The following is a 21,374-nucleotide window of genomic DNA, read 5'->3' as shown; positions in this document are numbered from 1 at the left end:
AGTGTGATTCACTGAACCACCACTACTGAAGGATGGAAGGAAGGAAAGATGGAAGGAGAGAAGGAAGGATGGAAGGCTGGATAGATATAAGGAAAGAAGGAAGGAAGCCTTTAGAGGCCTTGCTTAGGGCCTGTGTACTTGCTCTAGCTCAGGGGTAAGCAACCCTGTTCCTGGAGTGCTGCAGGTACTGCAGGATAGTGTTCCAGCTTGACACCACACCTGGCCAACTGAGCTAATTGGTCAGTTCAGTGATGGCCTAACTTCAATACACCTGATCTTCCAGGCTGGTTAAATCAAAAATATAAGGTGGCACTCCAGGAGCAGTGTTGCCTACCCTTACTATAGCTAGTTGTACAGTAGCTAAAATACTTCAGGAATTGACTAGTTTAGGCATTCATAAGTCACTGTTATTCAAAACTCAATGAGCGGCCTATATTTCAATGGTTGAAATGATCAATGAGCTTATACGTTCCATTGATATTTGAAGTGTGATTTGGATTGGTCATAATGTGTTACCATGTAATAACTAAACAGCTTTCTGTCTGCGAGAGATGCTGTTTGCACGGTTGAAGGAATTTTCTAGCCTACAAGACTGACAATTATGTGAGGACTCACCATCCATGATATCAATATTATGGTTTTAACCATGTTTGGATGATATAGAGCCCTCAAACTCAACTCTGGACCTCAAAGCTAGTTCCACTGCATTTTTTCATTGTTTCCCTCTAACGAGGGACTGATTTAGACCTGGGACACCAGGTGATGTGCAATTAATTATCAGGTAGAACAGAAAACCTGCAGGCTCCGGACCTCGTGGGTAAGAGTTGAATACCCCTGGTAGAGCGTCTGATGTGGTATGTCAGTTGAACTAAGCTCATGGGGCATTTATAAATTGTATTCAAGAAATGTAATTAATTAAAGTCCAAAAATTGATGTACCCTTTAAAACCCTAAACAGTATCTTAAATAATGAAATAGTTGCAAGCCCAAGCAGACTCAAGAACAGTCATACATGTAACGTTAGACCAACCAAATATATGCTCTTTCACTGCCACCTAGTGGTAGGGTGGTATAACTGCTGATTCTGTTATTTATATGCACAGCTCGGCTATACATTTTATCACAGAAGGTTCGGTTGTTTAACTATCGAGAAGTGATGTCCAGAGAATTCGGCCACGCAGCCACTTTGTACATGTTAAACAGGTAATGGCTTAGGGTCAACATAATTAGAATCTCAAACTACTATTAAAAGCTCATGCATTTTCACTATACACATTATACACACAAATAAAATGATTGCATAGCAAATATAAATTCAGAGATGTTTTAACAACTTTATTTTTCATTAGATTATAAAGTGATTTTATAGTACACAAATCCCGATAACACTTTTTACTCTGATACATCCAAAGTGAAAAGCAAAAACATTGTTGGCACTCCAAATGATCTCTGACCTTGTATTATACTGGCATATCAATCATACTATTTCATTTCATATGATCTTGTCAAAAAGGCTATTTTGGTACTTACTAGCAGGACATATTTGTAAAAAATGATATTTTGGTCGCTACTAGCTAGACATATTTGACCATTCCAGAACAAAACCTCAGATTTTTCATTAAGCATGACGTTGAAGAGTACGGTACAATTCATATGTTCTACATCTGCATTGCTTGCTCTATGAGTTTTTTGTATAAGGACTGTGTGACATCTACAGATATAAAAAGAGCTTTATAAATACATTAGATTGATTGAAAAAGTATGCACTCATAACTGTAAATCACTCGGATAGGAGCGTCTGCTAAATAACTCAAATTTAAATTTCGAAAATTACGATGCCCTTTTAGTGTAAGAGCTGTTTGAAAAGACCGCCTGAAATTCCAGCCTGTTTTGTTGCGACAGCATATAAACACAGGAAAAACTGAAAATGCAGTTTTTCCTGTGTTTTATATCATACAGCTGATGAAACTAACACTGTAAAAATGTGAAGAAATTTGATTAGTGTTATTTCCTGATAGTTGCTGGTTGAAAATGCAATCTACACAGGACCTTCTAATCAGCAGGTTTGACTTTCCATGATGACATCATGCGATACATTTTTTAATAGACCAACAGCAAAATGTTCCAATCCTCTCTTCCAATAACAGCTAGTTTTGAGTTTTCCCCTCCCCACTCAGACCACACCCACTGTCCTAGCTAAAGTCTTGCTTGAGAAATTGCTCTTTGCTAAGAAGCTACTTGTTTTAATTGAATACAATCACAGTAAAATACTTATTTGTCATTATGCATAGCGTTGAAATGCGTTGATTGATGTTTTCACAATTAAAACTGTTTTTTTTTCAGTAAAGATTGGTTTCACAATTATTGATTCAGTACATGGAAAGGTGTACAGTCTGATCATTTGAATAAACATTACAGAGCAACATGGCAATTCCCTCTGTAGACAGTGTCTACATTCTATGATCAAGCTAGCAAAATATAGCAAAGATTTAAGACTTTCATATGAACGCATTGTGTTTGCAACACTAGGGTTGTGGGCTGGATTCCCACGGGGGACCAGTTGGGGGGGAACAGTATGAAAATGTATGTACTCGCTATCTGTAAGTCGCTCTGGATAAGAGCATCTGCTAAATGACTCACATGTCATGAGAAAGCAGCAACAGCAGTTTGTCCACCAATCAAGTTCATACGACCTCATATTCTTTATATTGTCATTAATATCACAGTGTGTTTGTGTATGGTCGTGAGCTGTGTGTGTAAATTAATGTGTTCCATGTGTGTGTACATGAGGTGTGTGTACACGAGGTGTTTGTGCGCACATGACCCAGCCGTCACAGGGACAAGGTCACAGGTCACTGCACTCAGAGAAGGACCCCTCCCTCTTCTCCCTGGCTGTGACGAAGTTGAGCAGGTCGATGGCCGTCACCACACCAAACACCATCTGCTTCAGGCTGGGGGAGCCGTCCGTCAAGTCTGAGAGTAGGAGAGAGGGAAGGATAGAGAGGGGGGCATTAGCTCCCTCCTACAGCCTTCATTGGACCAGGGGAGGGTGGGGTTATGGTTGGTTGCAGGCCCAAATCAATGTTGGGACCAAACAACTGAGGACTTTGAGACTGGCACATACAGTACATTCGTAAAATACTCAGACTCCTTGACTTTTTCCACATTTTGTTACGTTACAGCCTTATTCTAAAATTGATTAAATCGTTTTTTTCCCCCTAATCAATCTACACACATTACCTCATAATGACAAAGCAAAAACAGGGTTTTTAGAAATGTTTGCTAAGAATGTTTATTTATTTTTTTAATCACATTTACATAAATATTCAGACCCTTTAAATATTCAGACCCTTCCCTAAATACTTTGTTGAAACACCTTTGGCAGTGATTACAGCCTTGAGTCTTCTTGGGTATGACGCTACAAGCTTGGCACACCTGTATTTGGGGAGTTTCTCCCATTCTTCTCTACAGATCCTCTCAAGCTCTGTCAGGTTTGATGGGGAGCATCGCTGCAAAGCTATTTTCAGGTCTCTCCAGAGATGTTCAATCGGGTTCAAGTCCGGGCTGTGGCTGGGCCACTTGAGGACATTCTTAGACTTGTCTGGAAGCTACTCCTGCATTGTCTTGGCTGTGTGCTTAGGGTCGTTGTCCTGTTGGAAGGTGAACCTTCGCCCCAGTCCGAGGTCCTGAACGCTCTGGAGCAGGTTTTCATCAAGGATCTCTGTGTACTTTGCGCCGTTCATCTTTCTCTCGATCCCAGTCCCTGCGCTGAAAAACATCCCCACAGCATGATGCTGCCACCACCATGCTTCACCTTAGGGATGGTGCCAGGTTTCCTCCAGACGTGTCACTTGGCATTCAGGCCAAAGAGTTCAACCTTGGTTTCATCAGACCAGAGAATCTTGTTTCGCAAACTCCAAGCGGGCTGTCACGTGCCTTTTACTGAAGAGTGGCTTCCGTCTGGCCACTCTACCATAAAGGCCTGATTGGTGGAGTGCTGCAGAGATGGCTGTCCTTCTGGAAGGTTCTCCCATTTCCACAGAGTAACTCTGGAGCTCTGTTAGAGTGACCATCAGGTTCTTGGTTATCTCCCTGGCAAGGCTCAGTTTAGCCGTGCGGCCAGCTCTAGAAGAGTCTTGGTGGTTCCAAACTTCTTCCATTTAAGAATGGTGCAGACATTTTTTGGTAGCCTTACCCAGATCTGTGCCTCGACACAATCCTGTCTCAGAGCTCTACGGACAATTCCTTCAACCTCATGGCTTGGATTTTGCTCTGATGTGCACTGTCAACTGTGGGACCTTACATAGAGACAGATGTGTGTCATTCCAAATCATGTGGACTCCAATCAAGTTGTAGAACATCTCAAAGATGATCAATGGAAACAGGATGGACCTGTGCTCAATTTCGAGTCTCATAGCAAAGGTTCTAAATACTTATGTAAATAAGGTATTTTTAAAAAAATGTATAAATGTGCTAAAATTTCTTGAAACCGGTTTTCAGTTTTCAGTCATTATGAGATAGTGTGTAGATTGATGAGAACTTTTATTTATTTAATCCATTTTAGAATAAGGTTGTAACGTAACAAAATGTGGAAAAAGTCAAGAGGTCTGAATACTTTCCGAATGCACTGTATACCAGTTACATGCACACAGCAGACATTAAACCAGGCTGGTTTATAATGGGTTCAAACCAGCCACCTTACCACCTTGTTACTGCCCTCAGAAAAGGTCAATGAACCTTCACTCCTCTTATCGCAACATGTTCTCCACCATTATAGCAGGCAGAAAGACTTACATTGGATCTGTTCGTGTACCACCAGGGCAAAATGGTCCGTCTCCAGGATACGAGACAGCTTCCCCAGGTTATCAGTCAAACGGATCTGGGAATTAGATGAGACGGGAGGTTATCAGTCAGACGTAAGATAGAGAGGACCGTTTCATCATATAAACAAACATTGGTGGTTTCAGTGTGTGTGAAACCTATTTACAATACTTACAGAAAAAGTGTGTGCTTGCGAACACGTGTGAACACGACTGACCTGTTTGAACTGGTTGTAGATCACCTTGTTGACTGGGTCTGAGTGTTTAATCTTCCCAGCCAGCACAGAGGCCAGCATGTTCCCCAAAGTAACCATTCCTAGGACCAGCCTACACACTCACACACACACACACTGTTATTTTAGCAGCAGAACAACACTAACCCAGAACAGTTGAATTACTTGAATCAGATGGTCAGTGTCCAGAAGTGAAACATGGGTTTACAACATTTACAAATCAACAATACTAATGAATTGAATTCCAGGGTTATTTCAATGGAAGATATCTTCAGATTCTCTACAATAATTTAATTTCTTCATCATGAACTAGTAAGCGACACAAAGATAATGGATATGTCCCAAATGGCAACATATTCCCTAAATGGTCAACATTAGTGCCCTATGAAGGGAATAGGGTGCCATTTGGGATACAGCCGCTGGTTAATGAAAGAGGCAGGAGATGAGACAGTGAAGGAGGACACCCACCCAGCCTCGTCCACTACAGGGGCCTGGTCAAAGCCTTTCTCCTTCAGGATCTTGATGGTCTTCTGACAGCTGACCGTGGGCAGGACGGTCAGAGGGGCAGAGAGGTTCAACCCCTGCAGCTTCAGGTTCCACCACCTGGGGAGGGAGAGAGCGAGAGAGAGAGAGAAATAGACAATCAATTAAATAAATAAAAACAAAATACAAGGCACAATATACAGAAATCACCCCACAATTGCCTGGTTGATAAAATTCTACAATATACGCCTGATATCAGTTTGTGACAAAACAAGCAATGTGCAAAATCATTGTACCATCTAAACCGCTGTGAAACATATTTTCAATTAACAAAATATATAGTATTTAACTGTTTAAAGCTGTGGTACCAAACCGAAAGTAAAAAGACGCAAAACTACACTTAAGGACAGGAAGCACAGAAATAGCACATAGAACGGATCTACTACTTCTTAGACTTGCTTCCAATTAGAATGACAGATCTATAACTCACATTTCTATGTGAGTTCGGTCAGGTCGCCCATTGAGCTTCATATTGCACTTTTAAGAGAAAACTACAAACAAATAGACAATGGAGCACTAGATGAAGACATGCTCAGAGACATAGACATACAGTGGGGGGAAAAAGTATTTGATCCCCTGCTGATTTTGTACGTTTGCCCACTTACAAAGAAATGACCAGTCTATAATTTTAATGGTAGGTTTATTTGAACAGTGAGAGACAGAATAACAACAAAAAAAATCCAGAAAAACACATGTCAAAAATGTTATAAAATGATTTGCATTTTAATGAGGGAAATAAGTATTTGACCCCTCTGCAAAACATGACTTAGTACTTGGTGGCAAAACCCTTGATGGCAATCACAGAGGTCAGACGTTTCTTGTAGTTGGCCACCAGGTTTGCACACATCTCAGGAGGGATTTTGTCCCACTCCTCTTTGCAGATCTTCTCCAAGTCATTAAGGTTTCGAGGCTGACGTTTGGCAACTCGGACCTTCAGCTCACTCCACAGATTTTCTATGGGATTAAGGTCTGGAGACTGGCTAGGCCACTCCAGGACCTTAATGTGCTTCTTCTTGAGCCACTCCTTTGTTGCCTTGGCCGTGTGTTTTGGGTCATTGTCATGCTGGAATACCCATCCACGACCCATTTTCAATGCCCTGGCTGAGGGAAGGAGGTTCTCACCCAAGATTTGACGGTACATGGCCCCGTCCATCATCCCTTTGATGCGGTGAAGTTGTCCTGTCCCCTTAGCAGAAAAACACCCCCAAAGCATAATGTTTCCATCTCCATGTTTGACGGTGGAGATGGTGTTCTTGGGGTCATAGGCAGCATTCCTCCTCCTCCAAACACGGCGAGTTGAGTTGATGCCAAAGAGCTCCATTTTGGTCTCATCTGACCACAACACTTTCACCAATTGTCCTCTGAGTCATTCAGATGTTCATTGGCAAACTTCAGACGGGCATGTATATGTATTCTTGAGCAGGGGGACCTTGCGGGCGCTGCAGGATTTCAGTACTTCACGGCGTAGTGTGTTACCAATTGTTTTCTTGGTGACTATGGTCCCAGCTGCCTTGAGATCATTGACAAGATCCTCCCGTGTAGTTCTGGGCTGATTCCTCACCGTTCTCATGATCATTGCAACTCCACGAGGTGAGATCTTGCATGGAGCCCCAGGCCGAGGGATATTGACAGTTCTTTTGTGTTTCTTCCATTTGCGAATAATCGCACCAAATGTTGTCACCTTCTCACCAAGCTGCTTGGTGATGGTCTTGTAGCCCATTCCAGCCTTGTGTAGGTCTACAATCTTGTCCCTGACATCCTTGGAGAGCTCTTTGGTCTTGGCCATGGTGGAGAGTTTGGAATCTGATTGATTGATTGCTTCTTTTGACAAGTGTCTTTTTTACAGGTAACAAGCTGCGGTTAGGAGCACTCCCTTTAAGAGTGTGCTCCTAATCTCAGCTCGTTACCTGTATAAAAGACACCTGGGAGCCAGACATTTTTCTGATTGAGAGGGGGTCAAATACTTATTTCCCTCATTAAAATGCAAATCAATTTATAACATTTTTGACATGCGTTTTTCTGGATATTTTTGTTGTTATTCTGTCTCTCACTTTTCAAATAAACCTACCATTAAAATTATAGACTGGTCATTTCAGACCCACCAGGATTTATTTAAAGACACAGACCCACCAGGGTTTATTCAGACCCACCAATATTTATTTAGAGACACAGACCCACCAGGGTTTATTCAGACCCACCAGGATTTATTTAGAGACACAGACCCACCAGGGTTTATTCAGACCCAACAATATTTATTTAGAGACACAGACCCACCAGGGTTTATTCAGACCCACCAATATTTATTTAGAGACACAGACCCACCAGGGTTTATTCAGACCCACCAGGATTTATTTAGAGACACAGACCCACCAGGGTTTATTCAGACCCAACAATATGTATTTAGAGACACAGACCCACCAGGGTTTATTCAGACCCACCAATATTTATTTAGAGACACAGACCCACCAGGGTTTATTCAGACCCACCAATATTTATTTAGAGACACAGACCCACCAGGGTTTGTTCAGAAACACAGACCCACCAGGGTTTGTTCAGACCCACAGACCCACCAGGGTTTGTTCAGAGACACAGACCCACCAGGGTTTGTTCAGAGACACAGACCCACCAGGATTTGTTCAGACCCACAGACCCACCAGGGTTTGTTCAGAGACACAGACCCACCAGGGTTTGTTCAGAGACACAGACTCACCAGGGTTTGTTCAGAGACACAGACCCACCAGGATTTGTTCAGACCCACAGACCCACCAGGGTTTGTTCAGAGACACAGACCCACCAGGGTTTGTTCAGAGACACAGACTCACCAGGGTTTGTTCAGAGACACAGACCCACCAGGGTTTGTTCAGAGACACAGACTCACCAGGGTTTGTTCAGAGACACAGACCCACCAGGGTTTGTTCAGAGACACAGACCCACCAGGGTTTGTTCAGAGACACAGACCCACCAGGGTTTATTCGGAGACACAGACCCGGCAGGGTTTGTTCAGACCTACCAGGGTTTGTTTACCATGATGTCTGACTCCTTCAGGAAGCCTTTCTGGAACATCCACTTGTCACTCAGGAACTTGGTCCTGAAAAAAAGAGAAGAGTCGTTGTTGGTTACTTCATCCTCTAGGAACAGCTGTTAATGGTTCAGATTAAAGAGAAGGGTTGTTGGTTACTTCATCCACTAGTAACAGCTGTTAATGGTTCAGATTAAAGAGAAGGGTTGTTAGTTACTTCATCCACTAGGAACAGCTGTTAATGGTTCAGATTAAAGTGAAGGGTTGTTAGTTACTTCATCCACTAGGAACAGCTGTTAATGGTTCAGATTAAAGAGAAGGGTTGTTGGTTACTTCATCCACTAGGAACAGCTGTTAATGGTTCAGATTAAAGAGAAGAGTTGTTGTTGGTTACTTCATCCACTAGGAACAGCTGTTAATGGTTCAGATTAAAGAGAAGGGTTGTTAGTTACTTCATCCACTAGGAACAGCTGTTAATGGTTCAGATTAAAGAGAAGAGTCGTTGTTGGTTACTTCATCCACTAGGAACAGCTGTTAATGGTTCAGATTAAAGAGAAGGGTTGTTAGTTACTTCATCCTCTAGGAACAGCTGTTAATGGTTCAGATTAAAGAGAAGAGTCGTTGTTGGTTACTTCATCCACTAGGAACAGCTGTTAATGGTTCAGATTAAAGAGAAGGGTTGTTAGTTACTTCATCCACTAGGAACAGCTGTTAATGGTTCAGATTAAAGAGAAGAGTCGTTGTTGGTTACTTCATCCACTAGGAACAGCTGTTAATGGTTCAGATTAAAGAGAAGGGTTGTTAGTTACTTCATCCTCTGGGAACAGCTGTTAATGGTTCAGATTAAAGAGAAGGGTTGTTAGTTACTTCATCCTCTAGGAACAGCTGTTAATGGTTCAGATTAAAGAGAAGGGTTGTTATTTACTTCATCCACTAGGAACAGCTGTTAATGGTTCAGATTAAAGAGAAGGGTTGTTAGTTACTTCATCCACTAGGAACAGCTGTTAATGGTTCAGATTAAAGAGAAGGGTTGTTAGTTACTTCATCCACTAGGAACAGCTGTTAATGGTTCAGATTAAAGAGAAGGGTTGTTAGTTACTTCATCCTCTAGGAACAGCTGTTAATGGTTCAGATTAAAGAGAAGGGTTGTTAGTTACTTCATCCTCTGGGAACAGCTGTTAATGGTTCAGATTAAAGAGAAGGGTTGTTAGTTACTTCATCCTCTAGGAACAGCTGTTAATGGTTCAGATTAAAGAGAAGGGTTGTTAGTTACTTCATCCACTAGGAACAGCTGTTAATGGTTCAGATTAAAGAGAAGGGTTGTTAGTTACTTCATCCTCTAGGAACAGCTGTTAATGGTTCAGATTAAAGAGAAGGGTTGTTAGTTACTTCATCCTCTAGGAACAGCTGTTAATGGTTCAGATTAAAGAGAAGGGTTGTTATTTACTTCATCCACTAGGAACAGCTGTTAATGGTTCAGATTAAAGAGAAGGGTTGTTAGTTACTTCATCCACTAGGAACAGCTGTTAATGGTTCAGATTAAAGAGAAGGGTTGTTAGTTACTTCATCCTCTAGGAACAGCTGTTAATGGTTCAGATTAAAGAGAAGGGTTGTTAGTTACTTCATCCTCTAGGAACAGCTGTTAATGGTTCAGATTAAAGAGAAGGGTTGTTAGTTACTTCATCCTCTAGGAACAGCTGTTAATGGTTCAGATTAAAGAGAAGGGTTGTTAGTTACTTCATCCACTAGGAACAGCTGTTAATGGTTCAGATTAAAGAGAAGGGTTGTTAGTTACTTCATCCACTAGGAACAGCTGTTAATGGTTCAGATTAAAGAGAAGGGTTGTTAGTTACTTCATCCTCTAGGAACAGCTGTTAATGGTTCAGATTAAAGAGAAGGGTTGTTAGTTACTTCATCCTCTAGGAACAGCTGTTAATGGTTCAGATTAAAGAGAAGGGTTGTTAGTTACTTCATCCTCTAGGAACAGCTGTTAATGGTTCAGATTAAAGAGAAGGGTTGTTAGTTACTTCATCCACTAGGAACAGCTGTTAATGGTTCAGATTAAAGAGAAGGGTTGTTAGTTACTTCATCCACTAGGAACAGCTGTTAATGGTTCAGATTAAAGAGAAGAGTTGTTGTTGGTTACTTCATCCACTAGGAACAGCTGTTAATGGTTCAGATTAAAGAGAAGGGTTGTTAGTTACTTCATCCACTAGGAACAGCTGTTAATGGTTCAGATTAAAGAGAAGGGTTGTTAGTTACTTCATCCACTAGGAACAGCTGTTAATGGTTCAGATTAAAGAGAAGGGTTGTTAGTTACTTCATCCACTAGGAACAGCTGTTAATGGTTCAGATTAAAGAGAAGGGTTGTTAGTTACTTCATCCACTAGGAACAGCTGTTAATGGTTCAGATTAAAGAGAAGGGTTGTTAGTTACTTCATCCACTAGGAACAGCTGTTAATGGTTCAGATTAAAGAGAAGAGTTGTTGTTGGTTACTTCATCCACTAGGAACAGCTGTTAATGGTTCAGATTAAAGAGAAGGGTTGTTAGTTACTTCATCCACTAGGAACAGCTGTTAATGGTTCAGATTAAAGAGAAGGGTTGTTAGTTACTTCATCCACTAGGAACAGCTGTTAATGGTTCAGATTAAAGAGAAGGGTTGTTAGTTACTTCATCCACTAGGAACAGCTGTTAATGGTTCAGATTAAAGAGAAGGGTTGTTAGTTACTTCATCCACTAGGAACAGCTGTTAATGGTTCAGATTAAAGAGAAGGGTTGTTAGTTACTTCATCCACTAGGAACAGCTGTTAATGGTTCAGATTAAAGAGAAGGGTTGTTAGTTACTTCATCCACTAGGAACAGCTGTTAATGGTTCAGATTAAAGAGGGGGTCATGAATCAGCGATAACCACATCAGGCAACAGCTGCAATATTCAGACATGGCCACAAGGGGTCAGGCTAAGGTAAACGCTGACAGATCATTAGATTCACTATAGGACTACAGTACATTACAGTCATAATATAACAGTATATTCTAGACCCTGGTTCCTCACATGTAGTTGCGGATGGAGTCTGGCAGGATGACCACACATCGCTGGCCCTCCTTCAGGTCCTTGGCCACCCTCACCGCCGCTGCCATGGCCGTGCCCGAGCTGCCACCTGGCACAGGGGACAAGAGACGGGCACACTGGTTGGCATGATGACTCGTGGGCAGGTCAACCCACAAATCAGAACATGTCATAGGTGGCGTTCTAGGTGCTCTTTATTGAAGTGGGAATGTGCAGATATCCCAGTCCCTGGAGAACACGGCCATAGAGTCCACACTGGTGACAGTGAGATGAATGACAGAGAGACAGAACGGTGACAAACGTACCACACAGCAAGCCCTCGTCTCTGACCAGCATACGGGACATGTTGAAGGACTCCTCATCGTTAGACTTGTACCAGCTATCCACCACCTACAGGTAGACACACACTGGTGAGGTAGTGTGTGTGTGTGTGTGTGTGTGTGTGTGTGTGTGTGTGTGTGTGTGTGTGTGTGTGTGTGTGTGTGTGTGTGTGTGTGTGTGTGTGTGTGTGTGTGTCCATCTGACTCACTGATCTGTCCAGTACAGTGGGGATGAAGTCATATCCGATGCCCTCCACCTCGTACTGGGTCTTGTCTGTCTTGTTCAACTCCTCTGGTTCAGCCAGGATGGAGCCTTCAGGGTCCACACCGATGATCTGACCACACACAGACAGAACCACACCAGACCCGACAGAACCAGACCAGATCAGACAGAACCACACCAGATCAGACAGAACCACACCAGACCCGACAGAACCACACCAGATCAGACAGAACCAGACCAGACCCGACAGAACCAGACCAGATCAGACAGAACCACACCAGATCAGACAGAACCACACCAGATCAGACAGAACCAGACCAGATCAGACAGAACCAGACCAGACAGAACCAGACCAGATCAGACAGAACCACACCAGACCAGACAGAACCAGACACAGACAGAACCACACCAGACCCGACAGAACCACACCAGACCCGACAGAACCACACCAGATCAGACAGAACCACACCAGATCAGACAGAACCACACCAGACAGAACCACACCAGACCAGACAGAACCACACCAGACAGAACCCCACACCACACAAGACACAAGTTAACACCCAGTAAGGACAGCCATAGCCTCTGATCAGAACCAGAACCGTTTCTATTCAGTCATGTTGAAGTAGTGAATGTGAAGATTGAAGTTGAGACTGATTCTATTTGTACGGATCTTTCCATACTTGAATAGGAATTTCAATTGAACTGTCCCCAACCCTAGTCAGATGGCACCTGGGGATGGGAATTGATTCCAGGTGGACAGAGCTCACTCACCTTGATGTTGGGGCACCTCTCCTTCAGTTTGCGGGCAATGCCAGTGATGGTGCCGCCTGTGCCAGCGCTTGCCACCAGCATGTCCACTTTCCCTGCCAGGTCACAGATGTGGAGGGTGTCAGGTTAGCTCATATGTGAGGGCTACAAGCCCACACAACTGCTCAGACAATGCTTTGCTGTTGACCAAAACCACCAGTTAAACCTTATTCAGACACACACGCTTGTTTAACAGCGATTCTCAGCTAGTGGATGACGACGAGGTTCTGAATGGGTCGCGGGTGTCTGAGTAAAAAAAGAAGTGTTTTTTATATATTTTTTTTTATTACTTATTCTATGAAAAAAATACTCCAGTCTGAACCTAAACCAGGTAGAAAGTGTGTAGAAATAATGAACTTACATTTCTAAATAACTTCATCTCTCAACAATTTTTCTTCAATCACAGTATTTTAAGAGAGAGAGAGAGAGAGAGATAGAGAATGCCAGCAAGACAAGAGAGAAGGAAAGAGAGAACAAGAGAGGGAGGAATAGAGGGAGGGAGCCGAGAGGAAGTCTGTCTCACCATCACACTGCTCCAGTATCTCCTCTGCTGTGGTGTCATAGTGGGCCAGGGGGTTACTAGGGTTACGGTACTGGTCCAGGATGTGAGAGTTGGGGATCTCGTTCTTCAGACGCCAAGCCACGCCCACGTGAGACTCTGGTGAATCGAAACGAGCGCTGGTGGGCGTACGGACGATCTCTGCGCCCAGGGCTCTCAAAACATCCACCTGGGTGCATGCAAACACAGACGGGCAGCGTTTTCATGATCATTTGTGCAGATTTCACAATCAAATAGGTCCTGTCAAATTCCCAGAGGGGAGATTGATGAGGCAGCATACAGCAGTCTTACCTTCTCCATGCTCATCTTCTCAGGCATGACAATGATACAGCGGTAACCCTTCACAGCTGCAGCCAGGGCCAGACCGATACCTGTCACACACACACACACACACACACACACACACACACACACACACACACACACACACACACACACACACACACACACACACACACACACACACACACACACACACACACACACACACACACACAGGTATTAATCAGTGAATCTACTACTAGTGAGACACATTCCTATTCATTTACTGAGGTAACACACACACAGTTACCTGTATTCCCTGAGGTGGGCTCTATGATAGTGTCTCCTGGTTTGAGATGTCCTGCCCTCTCTGCATCCTCCACCATACGCAGACTGATCCTATCCTTCACACTGCCGCCCGCGTTGAAGTACTCACACTTGGCCACTGCACAGAGACAAAACAGAATGGTACACACTGGATTATCACACTGGATCACACACACACACACACACACACACACACACACACACACACACACACACACACACACACACACACACACACACACACACACACACACACACACAGAGATGAAAATGTTTTTCATTCTGAATTAAAATACCACCTTGTCTGAAAACATCTGATAATGTAACCAGACCTGGGTCAAACATGTTCATTTCATTTAGTTTAGAGTTTGCACTTTTGGAGCTATTCCATTGTACCATAAAATGTATGAAGCACAAGTGGGGCCATTTGCTGTGCAAAAGTCCGAAGCCAACAATATAATTAAACTGTTACATTGGATACAATATAACTGTCAATAAATCCCAAATGGGATTATGGAGTCAAGCATGAAGAATTCTACAAAGAAGTCAGCTGAACACAAACGCCCCAAAGTAAATCCAATTCACATGACTTCTTAAGCCGACCAATGAAAAAGGTTTTGACTGCCTGTGTTCTATGTCTACCTCAACAGAAAGAGAGGTGGAGGGGGAAGACAGCCTTGAATACTGTCTGAACAGTATTCTCTGGACCATGTCTAACTGGCAACGTTCAAGGACAGGTTATATCATGGTGGCACGAATAAATGGGTGAAGGAAAGGTTATATCATGGTGGCACAGATAAATTGGTAACTCTCCGTGAGAAAAGTGGACAAACAAGGCTGAAACATTGAGAGGGAAACATTTACACCCATGTAGCAAGTTAAGGTTTCTCCATTCATCTCAAAAGGGAAATGAGAAAAGACTCCCTGATAAACTCACAGATTTCACACTTCAGGCCGAAGGTCTTGGGGATCTTGTTCATGCGCACCAGCGGGGTGTCACCGATCCTCCGGAGGATGTCGGTGAGGATTTTAGGAGCTTTGGTCCTGGAAGAAGGGAGTTTAGATGTCACTGACTAACTCATTGACGTTGATGAATGATCAATGCTCATACCACATTGACATGAATCTGACTAAAAGATGTCTAATAGAACAAAGTGGAAATGAGTAGAGAAGGAGGAGACAGGTGGAAGGAATAACATAAAAGGTTACCAGTCTTACTGTTGAGGGTTACCAGTCTTACCTGTCTTACTGTTGAGGGTTACCAGTCTTACTGTTGAGGGTTACCAGTCTTACTGTTGAGGGTTACCAGTCTTACTGTTGAGGGTTACCAGTCTTACTGTTGAGGGTTACCAGTCTTACTGTTGAGGGTTATCAGTCTTACTGTTGAGGGTTACCAGTCTTACTGTTGAGGGTTACCAGTCTTACCTGTCTTACTGTTGAGGGTTACCAGTCTTACTGTTGAGGGTTACCAGTCTTACTGTTGAGGGTTACCAGTCTTACTGTTGAGGGTTACCAGTCTTACTGTTGAGGGTTACCAGTCTTACTGTTGAGGGTTACCGGTCTTACTGTTGAGGGTTACCTGTCTTACTGTTGAGGGTTACCAGTCTTACTGTTGAGGGTTACCAGTCTTACTGTTGAGGGTTACCAGTCTCACTGTTGAGGGTTACCTGTCTTACTGTTGAGGGTTAGGGTTACCAGTCTTACTGTTGAGGGTTACCAGTCTTACTGTTGAGGGTTACCAGTCTTACTGTTGAGGGTTAGGATTACCAGTCTAACTGTTGAGGGTTACCAGTCTAACTGTTGAGGGTTAGGATTACCAGTCTTACTGTTGAGGGTTACCAGTCTTATTGTTGAGGGTTACCAGTCTTACTGTTACCAGTGTTACTATTGAGGGTTACCAGTCTTACTGTTGAGGGTTAATGTTTAGGGTTACCAGTCTTACTGTTGAGGGTTAGGGTTACCAGTCTTACTGTTGGGGGTTACCAGTCTAACTGTTGAGGGTTACCAGTCTTACTGTTGAGGGTTACCAGTCTCACTGTTGAGGGTTACCTGTCTTACTGTTGAGGGTTAGGGTTACCAGTCTTACTGTTGAGGGTTACCAGTCTTACTGTTGAGGGTTACCAGTCTTACTGTTGAGGGTTAGGATTACCAGTCTAACTGTTGAGGGTTACCAGTCTAACTGTTGAGGGTTAGGATTACCAGTCTTACTGTTGAGGGTTACCAGTCTTATTGTTGAGGGTTACCAGTCTTACTGTTACCAGTGTTACTATTGAGGGTTACCAGTCTTACTGTTGAGGGTTAATGTTTAGGGTTACCAGTCTTACTGTTGAGGGTTAGGGTTACCAGTCTTACTGTTGGGGGTTACCAGTCTAACTGTTGAGGGTTACCAGTCTTACTGTTGAGGGTTACCAGTCTTACTGTTGAGGGTTACCAGTCTTACTGTTGAGGGTTAGGGTTACCAGTCTTACTGTTGAGGGTTAATGTTAAGGGTTACCAGTCTTACTGTTCAGGGTTAGGGTTACCAGTCTTACAATTGAGGGTTACCAGTCTTACTGTTCAGGGTTAGGGTTACCAGTCTTACTGTTGAGGGTTACCAGTCTTACTGTTCAGGGTTAGGGTTACCAGTCTTACTGTTGAGGGTTAATGTTTAGTTACCAGTCTTACTGTTGAGGGTTACCAGTCTTACTGTTGAGGGTTACCAGTCTTACTGTTCAGGGTTACCAGTCTTACTGTTGAGGGTTACCAGTCTTACTGTTCAGGGTTACCAGTCTTACTGTTGAGGGTTAATGTTTAGTTACCAGTCTTACTGTTGAGGGTTACCAGTCTTACTGTTGAGGGTTACCAGTCTTACTGTTCAGGGTTACCAGTCTTACTGTTCAGGGTTACCAGTCTTACTGTTCAGGGTTACCAGTCTTACTGTTCAGGGTTACCAGTCTTACTGTTCAGGGTTACCAGTCTTACTGTTGAGGATGGGTGTGGGGGGAGTCGGCGTGGTTGCCCCCCAGTCTCCAGGTGCACCGGCTGGGCAGGTCGGGACGGATCCACTTCCTCTCCCCCACCGCCTGGATGGTTCCAGTCACGTCCTCCACCTCTAGCTTGTCTCTGACGCCCCCCTTGGTTGGGAGTTGTAACGGCCCTTCCTGGATCTTGGAGGATCCATTGGCATCCCCATTGCCGTTGGTGACGCGTAGCCTGGCAGCGTGCGGGCACACAGGGCCGATAGGACCCAGGACGCTGCTGTCTTTAAGGGAGGGGACCGCAGGCATGTCTCACCTAGGAAGGTAAATGGCACATGGGCTAGTAAATGGTACAGAGCCTCTGTCCTGCTCGTAAGCACAGATCTAGGATCAGATTCCCCTTACCCCAGTCCTAATTGTAACCGTTAGAGGGACAATAAGTGATCTGACCCCGTATCAGCGGTTTGGGACAACGTTTCAACACCACCTAGCAGTCTGAGGGACAGGAGCAGCAGAAGGCCACTCTTCAGAATGTTTGAGGGATTCGAGGAGCTGCTGCTGCTGTCTGTCTCATACTACACACTGCTGGACAGACTGACAACTTCAAACTAATTACAGTCAGGAAGCCATTAAGAACATTCCTGACAAAAATGACACAAAAAATCTAAAACGTTTGAGCCCGAGAGGCCTAGTGAGGTGCATATTAACATGCACACCTGACACCACCATGCTGTATGTCCCTCTGAACAGTGGTACTGGGAGCCCCACCGTTCAGTTACAAATTACTCAGGCAGACGCAGTACCGCAACACGTTTGATGTTTAAGTCAGTGTACTTCCTCAGATAAATGAAAAAAACAATCACTTAAAATATGCGAAAGGACAATTGCGAAATTGCCTCCTATACCAGAGTTGCTAGGCGTGAGGCGCTACAATTGAAAGAAATGTCCCTTGTTCAGAAAGGCTAATCATTAACGAGGTAATTGTGTGTCCAGCTAATTTGTCTTGCCTAAAGACCCAAGGTTATAGAAGACAACGTCCTGTCCCTAATGTATTAACAAGACAACATACTGTCCCTAATGTATTAACAAGACAACATACTGTCCCTAATGTATTAAAAAGACAACATACTGTCCCTAATGTATTAACAAGACAACATACTGTCCCTAATGTATTAACAATACAACATACTGTCCCTAATGTATTAACAAGACAACATACTGTCCCTAATGTATTAACAAGACAACATACTGTCCCTAATGTATTAACAAGACAACATACTGTCCCTAATGTATTAACAAGACAACATACTGTCCCTAACGTATTAACAAGACAACATACTGTCCCTAACGTATTAACAAGACAACATACTGTCCCTAATGTATTAACAAGACAACATACTGTCCCTAACGTATTAACAAGACAACATACTGTCCCTAACATATTAACAAGACAACATACTGTCCCTAACGTATTAACAAGACAACATACTGTCCCTAACGTATTAACAAGACAACATACTGTCCCTAATGTATTAACAAGACAACATACTGTCCCTAACGTATTAACAAGACAACATACTGTCCCTAACATATTAACAAGACAACATACTGTCCCTAACGTATTAACAAGACAACATACTGTCCCTAATGTATTAACAAGACAACATACTGTCCCTAATGTATTAACAAGATAACATACTGTCCCTAATGTATTAACAAGACAACATACTGTCCCTAATGTATTAACAAGACAACATACTGTCCCTAATGTATTAACAAGACAACATACTGTCCCTAATGTATTAACAAGACAACATACTGTCCCTAATGTATTAACAAGACAACATACTGTCCCTAACATATTAACAAGACAACATACTGTCCCTAACGTATTAACAAGACAACATACTGTCCCTAACATATTAACAAGACCTAGTCCTGTCCTTAACGTGTTAAAATGGTACTAATTCTTTGGATTCCCAGACAGAGAGTTCAGTCCATTTGGTTGCCCCTGTCTAATACTAATAGGCAGTGTACACTTCCAAGCAGCTGTTCAAATGGACCTCTTTCTGAACTGCACTGAAGACACAAACCTCGCCTGAGTGGCTTGATACCAAATGACCAGCACACAATAAACCCACCGGAGAGCATTGTGTCCTTAGGAAAACAACGGTATGGTTGGAGACAGAGAGAGACCAAAGGAAACGTTCCCTCTGAGCCAGCGCATTTCTTAATGGACCTACTACTGCTGGTCATGCTACTTCTGTTACAGCGTCTGTCTAACTACTGCTACGGCAGATATGGGAGCAGAGGTTTGAGTGTTCCTTGGGTGAGTTCATTTGCAATCTGATCCCCCTTGCAGACAGGTTCACTGAGTGGCAATGAGGCTGAGTTGAGGCTGAAATGTTCAGAGGGCTGTGTTAAGTCACAGCTGGCCTTGGGTGTGTAACCAAACCAGTTGAGCAGACACCCTCCAGACCCAACCCACCGGTTATAACACTTTTACTACATGAGATAAACTGCCTTTGGAGCTTCTCTCAACAGATATTCTCAATACTTTCTACCAAAAAGGATGTTATTTTTTTAAATCTCTTCTTTCAGAATTCCAAAAAGTAGTGGAATTAAAAGATAGTTTGCGATGATATATAGCCTGGCTAAAAACACGGGTAAATAACAAAAAGGACAGTATTTACAACCCCATAATAATACATATAACTGCCCTAAAAAGACAATGTCCAATAACCTCTATCATAACTATTCAGAGCCATCAAGCCCATAGCGGATTAAACTCCATGGTGAAGGAAGTTTCTGAAGACTCCACCAGAGTGGAGCAGAGATCAGGCTTTGTGGAATCGAGCTCTGACTAGATTGGCTCTGCCTCTGAATAGTTATGACAGGCATTATTGGGCAAAGTCTTTTTAGGGCCATACTAGAAACATGTTTGTTTAGTCAGCTCTCAGGGCCATGGCACAAGAGTGCACTAAACTATGGCAAATTGTGGTGGGCAAAATGAACTAAGGGTGCAGCTCAAATTCATTGCCTGCAGCCCTCAGTCACCAGAACAGAAAGAGACAACAAATGTGATGGAGGATTCACAGGTCAATTCATTCAATAGTGCAAATTATAACTTTATTTCTCAACACAAAGCGATCTTGTACTCAGGTAACTGATGATAGACAGTAGGACCCAGAAATAGTCCCATATGGTGGGTCAAAGGCAGATGTTTGTGTGTGCATTTTAGCTAACCCAAACCCGTTTCCTAAATGTACCCTAATTCTCCTAAACTACTGTACTACGAAAAGTCAAATCTGACGTTAATTTAACAAACGTTGGATCCCTGCGAGCCATATGGTCGGGGGTTTATGGACCCCCGGAAATAAACCATGTGCTTGTTTAAAACACGAACTGTCTTTGTAATACCCACCTCTTTACTATTATTTTGATTGCCATGACTCAGTAGGTACAGCATAATTATAAAACTATACAAGGACACAGAACTTCATATCGATGAATGGAACATGGCATCATAAAAAAAAATTGCATAAAAAAATAGCACTAACATCATCATGCAAGTGATCGATCAGTTTGAACTTACCTATGTATCTGATGATCTGGAGAGGTAAAGAATCTTCCTCCGGCAATAGAAAGAAACTTTTACAACAGTGAGATAATAAAGAGGACTATCAGCGCGAGGAGGTTGGCCAATCGTTGGGGAAGAATGCATGTTTAGGGCGCACTTTGATTGGCTGCAGCGAGGGAGTCTATTTCTGTCCCTCCTCCAATGAGAGATGCAGATTTGGTGAAACAGATTTGGTGAAACGTTGGGGGAAACAAGTCAGTACATGGCGAAAACGTTTAGAAGTCTAACAGGGATCTATTTATATTCATTTCCAAAAAGCAGAGAACCTTTTCAAATGTTATTTTCAGAAACATCGGAACCTATACGCCACTCGCTCATCCCATGTGCCATTCAATGCGTTAACGTGCCTTTCACGCATGGTTTATGGTCGTAAAGACGTTTTTTTAGGTCTATTCTTTGAGGACTTTATTGTATTTTTCCAACTGGTGATCTTGGTTGTCATAGCTGTCCAATGTAATTTCCATGGAGTTGTTCATCCTTGCGTAACCATGAGACAAAATCCGGATGGATACTTTTGGGTACATGATGGTCATAACATGAGTTCAAAACAACTGGGTACTCGGAAAAATACGAGGTCAAATCATGACGTCAGTGA

General features: G+C 43.0%; 1 protein-coding gene across 1 annotated transcript; it reads right to left on the bottom strand.

Moving 5' to 3' along the window:
- Positions 1-1,309: 1,309 nt before the first annotated feature.
- Positions 1,310-21,027, bottom strand: LOC106593678 (cystathionine beta-synthase). The gene is made up of 15 exons (XM_045699414.1): positions 20,735-21,027; positions 17,144-17,455; positions 15,120-15,226; positions 14,166-14,300; positions 13,886-13,965; positions 13,559-13,763; positions 13,000-13,091; positions 12,212-12,337; positions 11,988-12,072; positions 11,668-11,773; positions 8,606-8,683; positions 5,521-5,655; positions 5,038-5,146; positions 4,794-4,878; positions 1,310-2,972 (listed from the first exon to the last, which is right to left on the bottom strand). The coding sequence occupies exons 2-15, from the start codon at positions 17,446-17,448 to the stop codon at positions 2,845-2,847; spliced, it is 1,776 nt and encodes a 591-aa protein (XP_045555370.1). The 5' UTR covers positions 17,449-17,455; positions 20,735-21,027; the 3' UTR covers positions 1,310-2,844.
- Positions 21,028-21,374: the final 347 nt, after the last annotated feature.

Source organism: Salmo salar, chromosome ssa17 (assembly GCF_905237065.1).
Source record: "Salmo salar chromosome ssa17, Ssal_v3.1, whole genome shotgun sequence".
Taxonomy (NCBI): domain Eukaryota; kingdom Metazoa; phylum Chordata; class Actinopteri; order Salmoniformes; family Salmonidae; genus Salmo; species Salmo salar.
The sequence above is the reverse complement of the archived record's forward strand: the minus strand, read 5'-3'. Positions and strand labels throughout refer to the sequence as shown.

Coding starts and splice junctions, on each gene's coding strand:
- LOC106593678 (XM_045699414.1), bottom strand. CDS start 17,448: ATGCCTGCGGTCCCCTCCCTTAAAGACAGCAGCGTCCTGGGTCCTATC. Junction 12,338..12,999: donor AGAGGTGCCCCAACATCAAG/GTGAGTGAGCTC, acceptor GTGTGTGGTCAG/ATCATCGGTGTGGACCCTGA. Junction 12,073..12,211: donor CCACTGTACTGGACAGATCA/GTGAGTCAGATG, acceptor GTCTACCTGTAG/GTGGTGGATAGCTGGTACAA.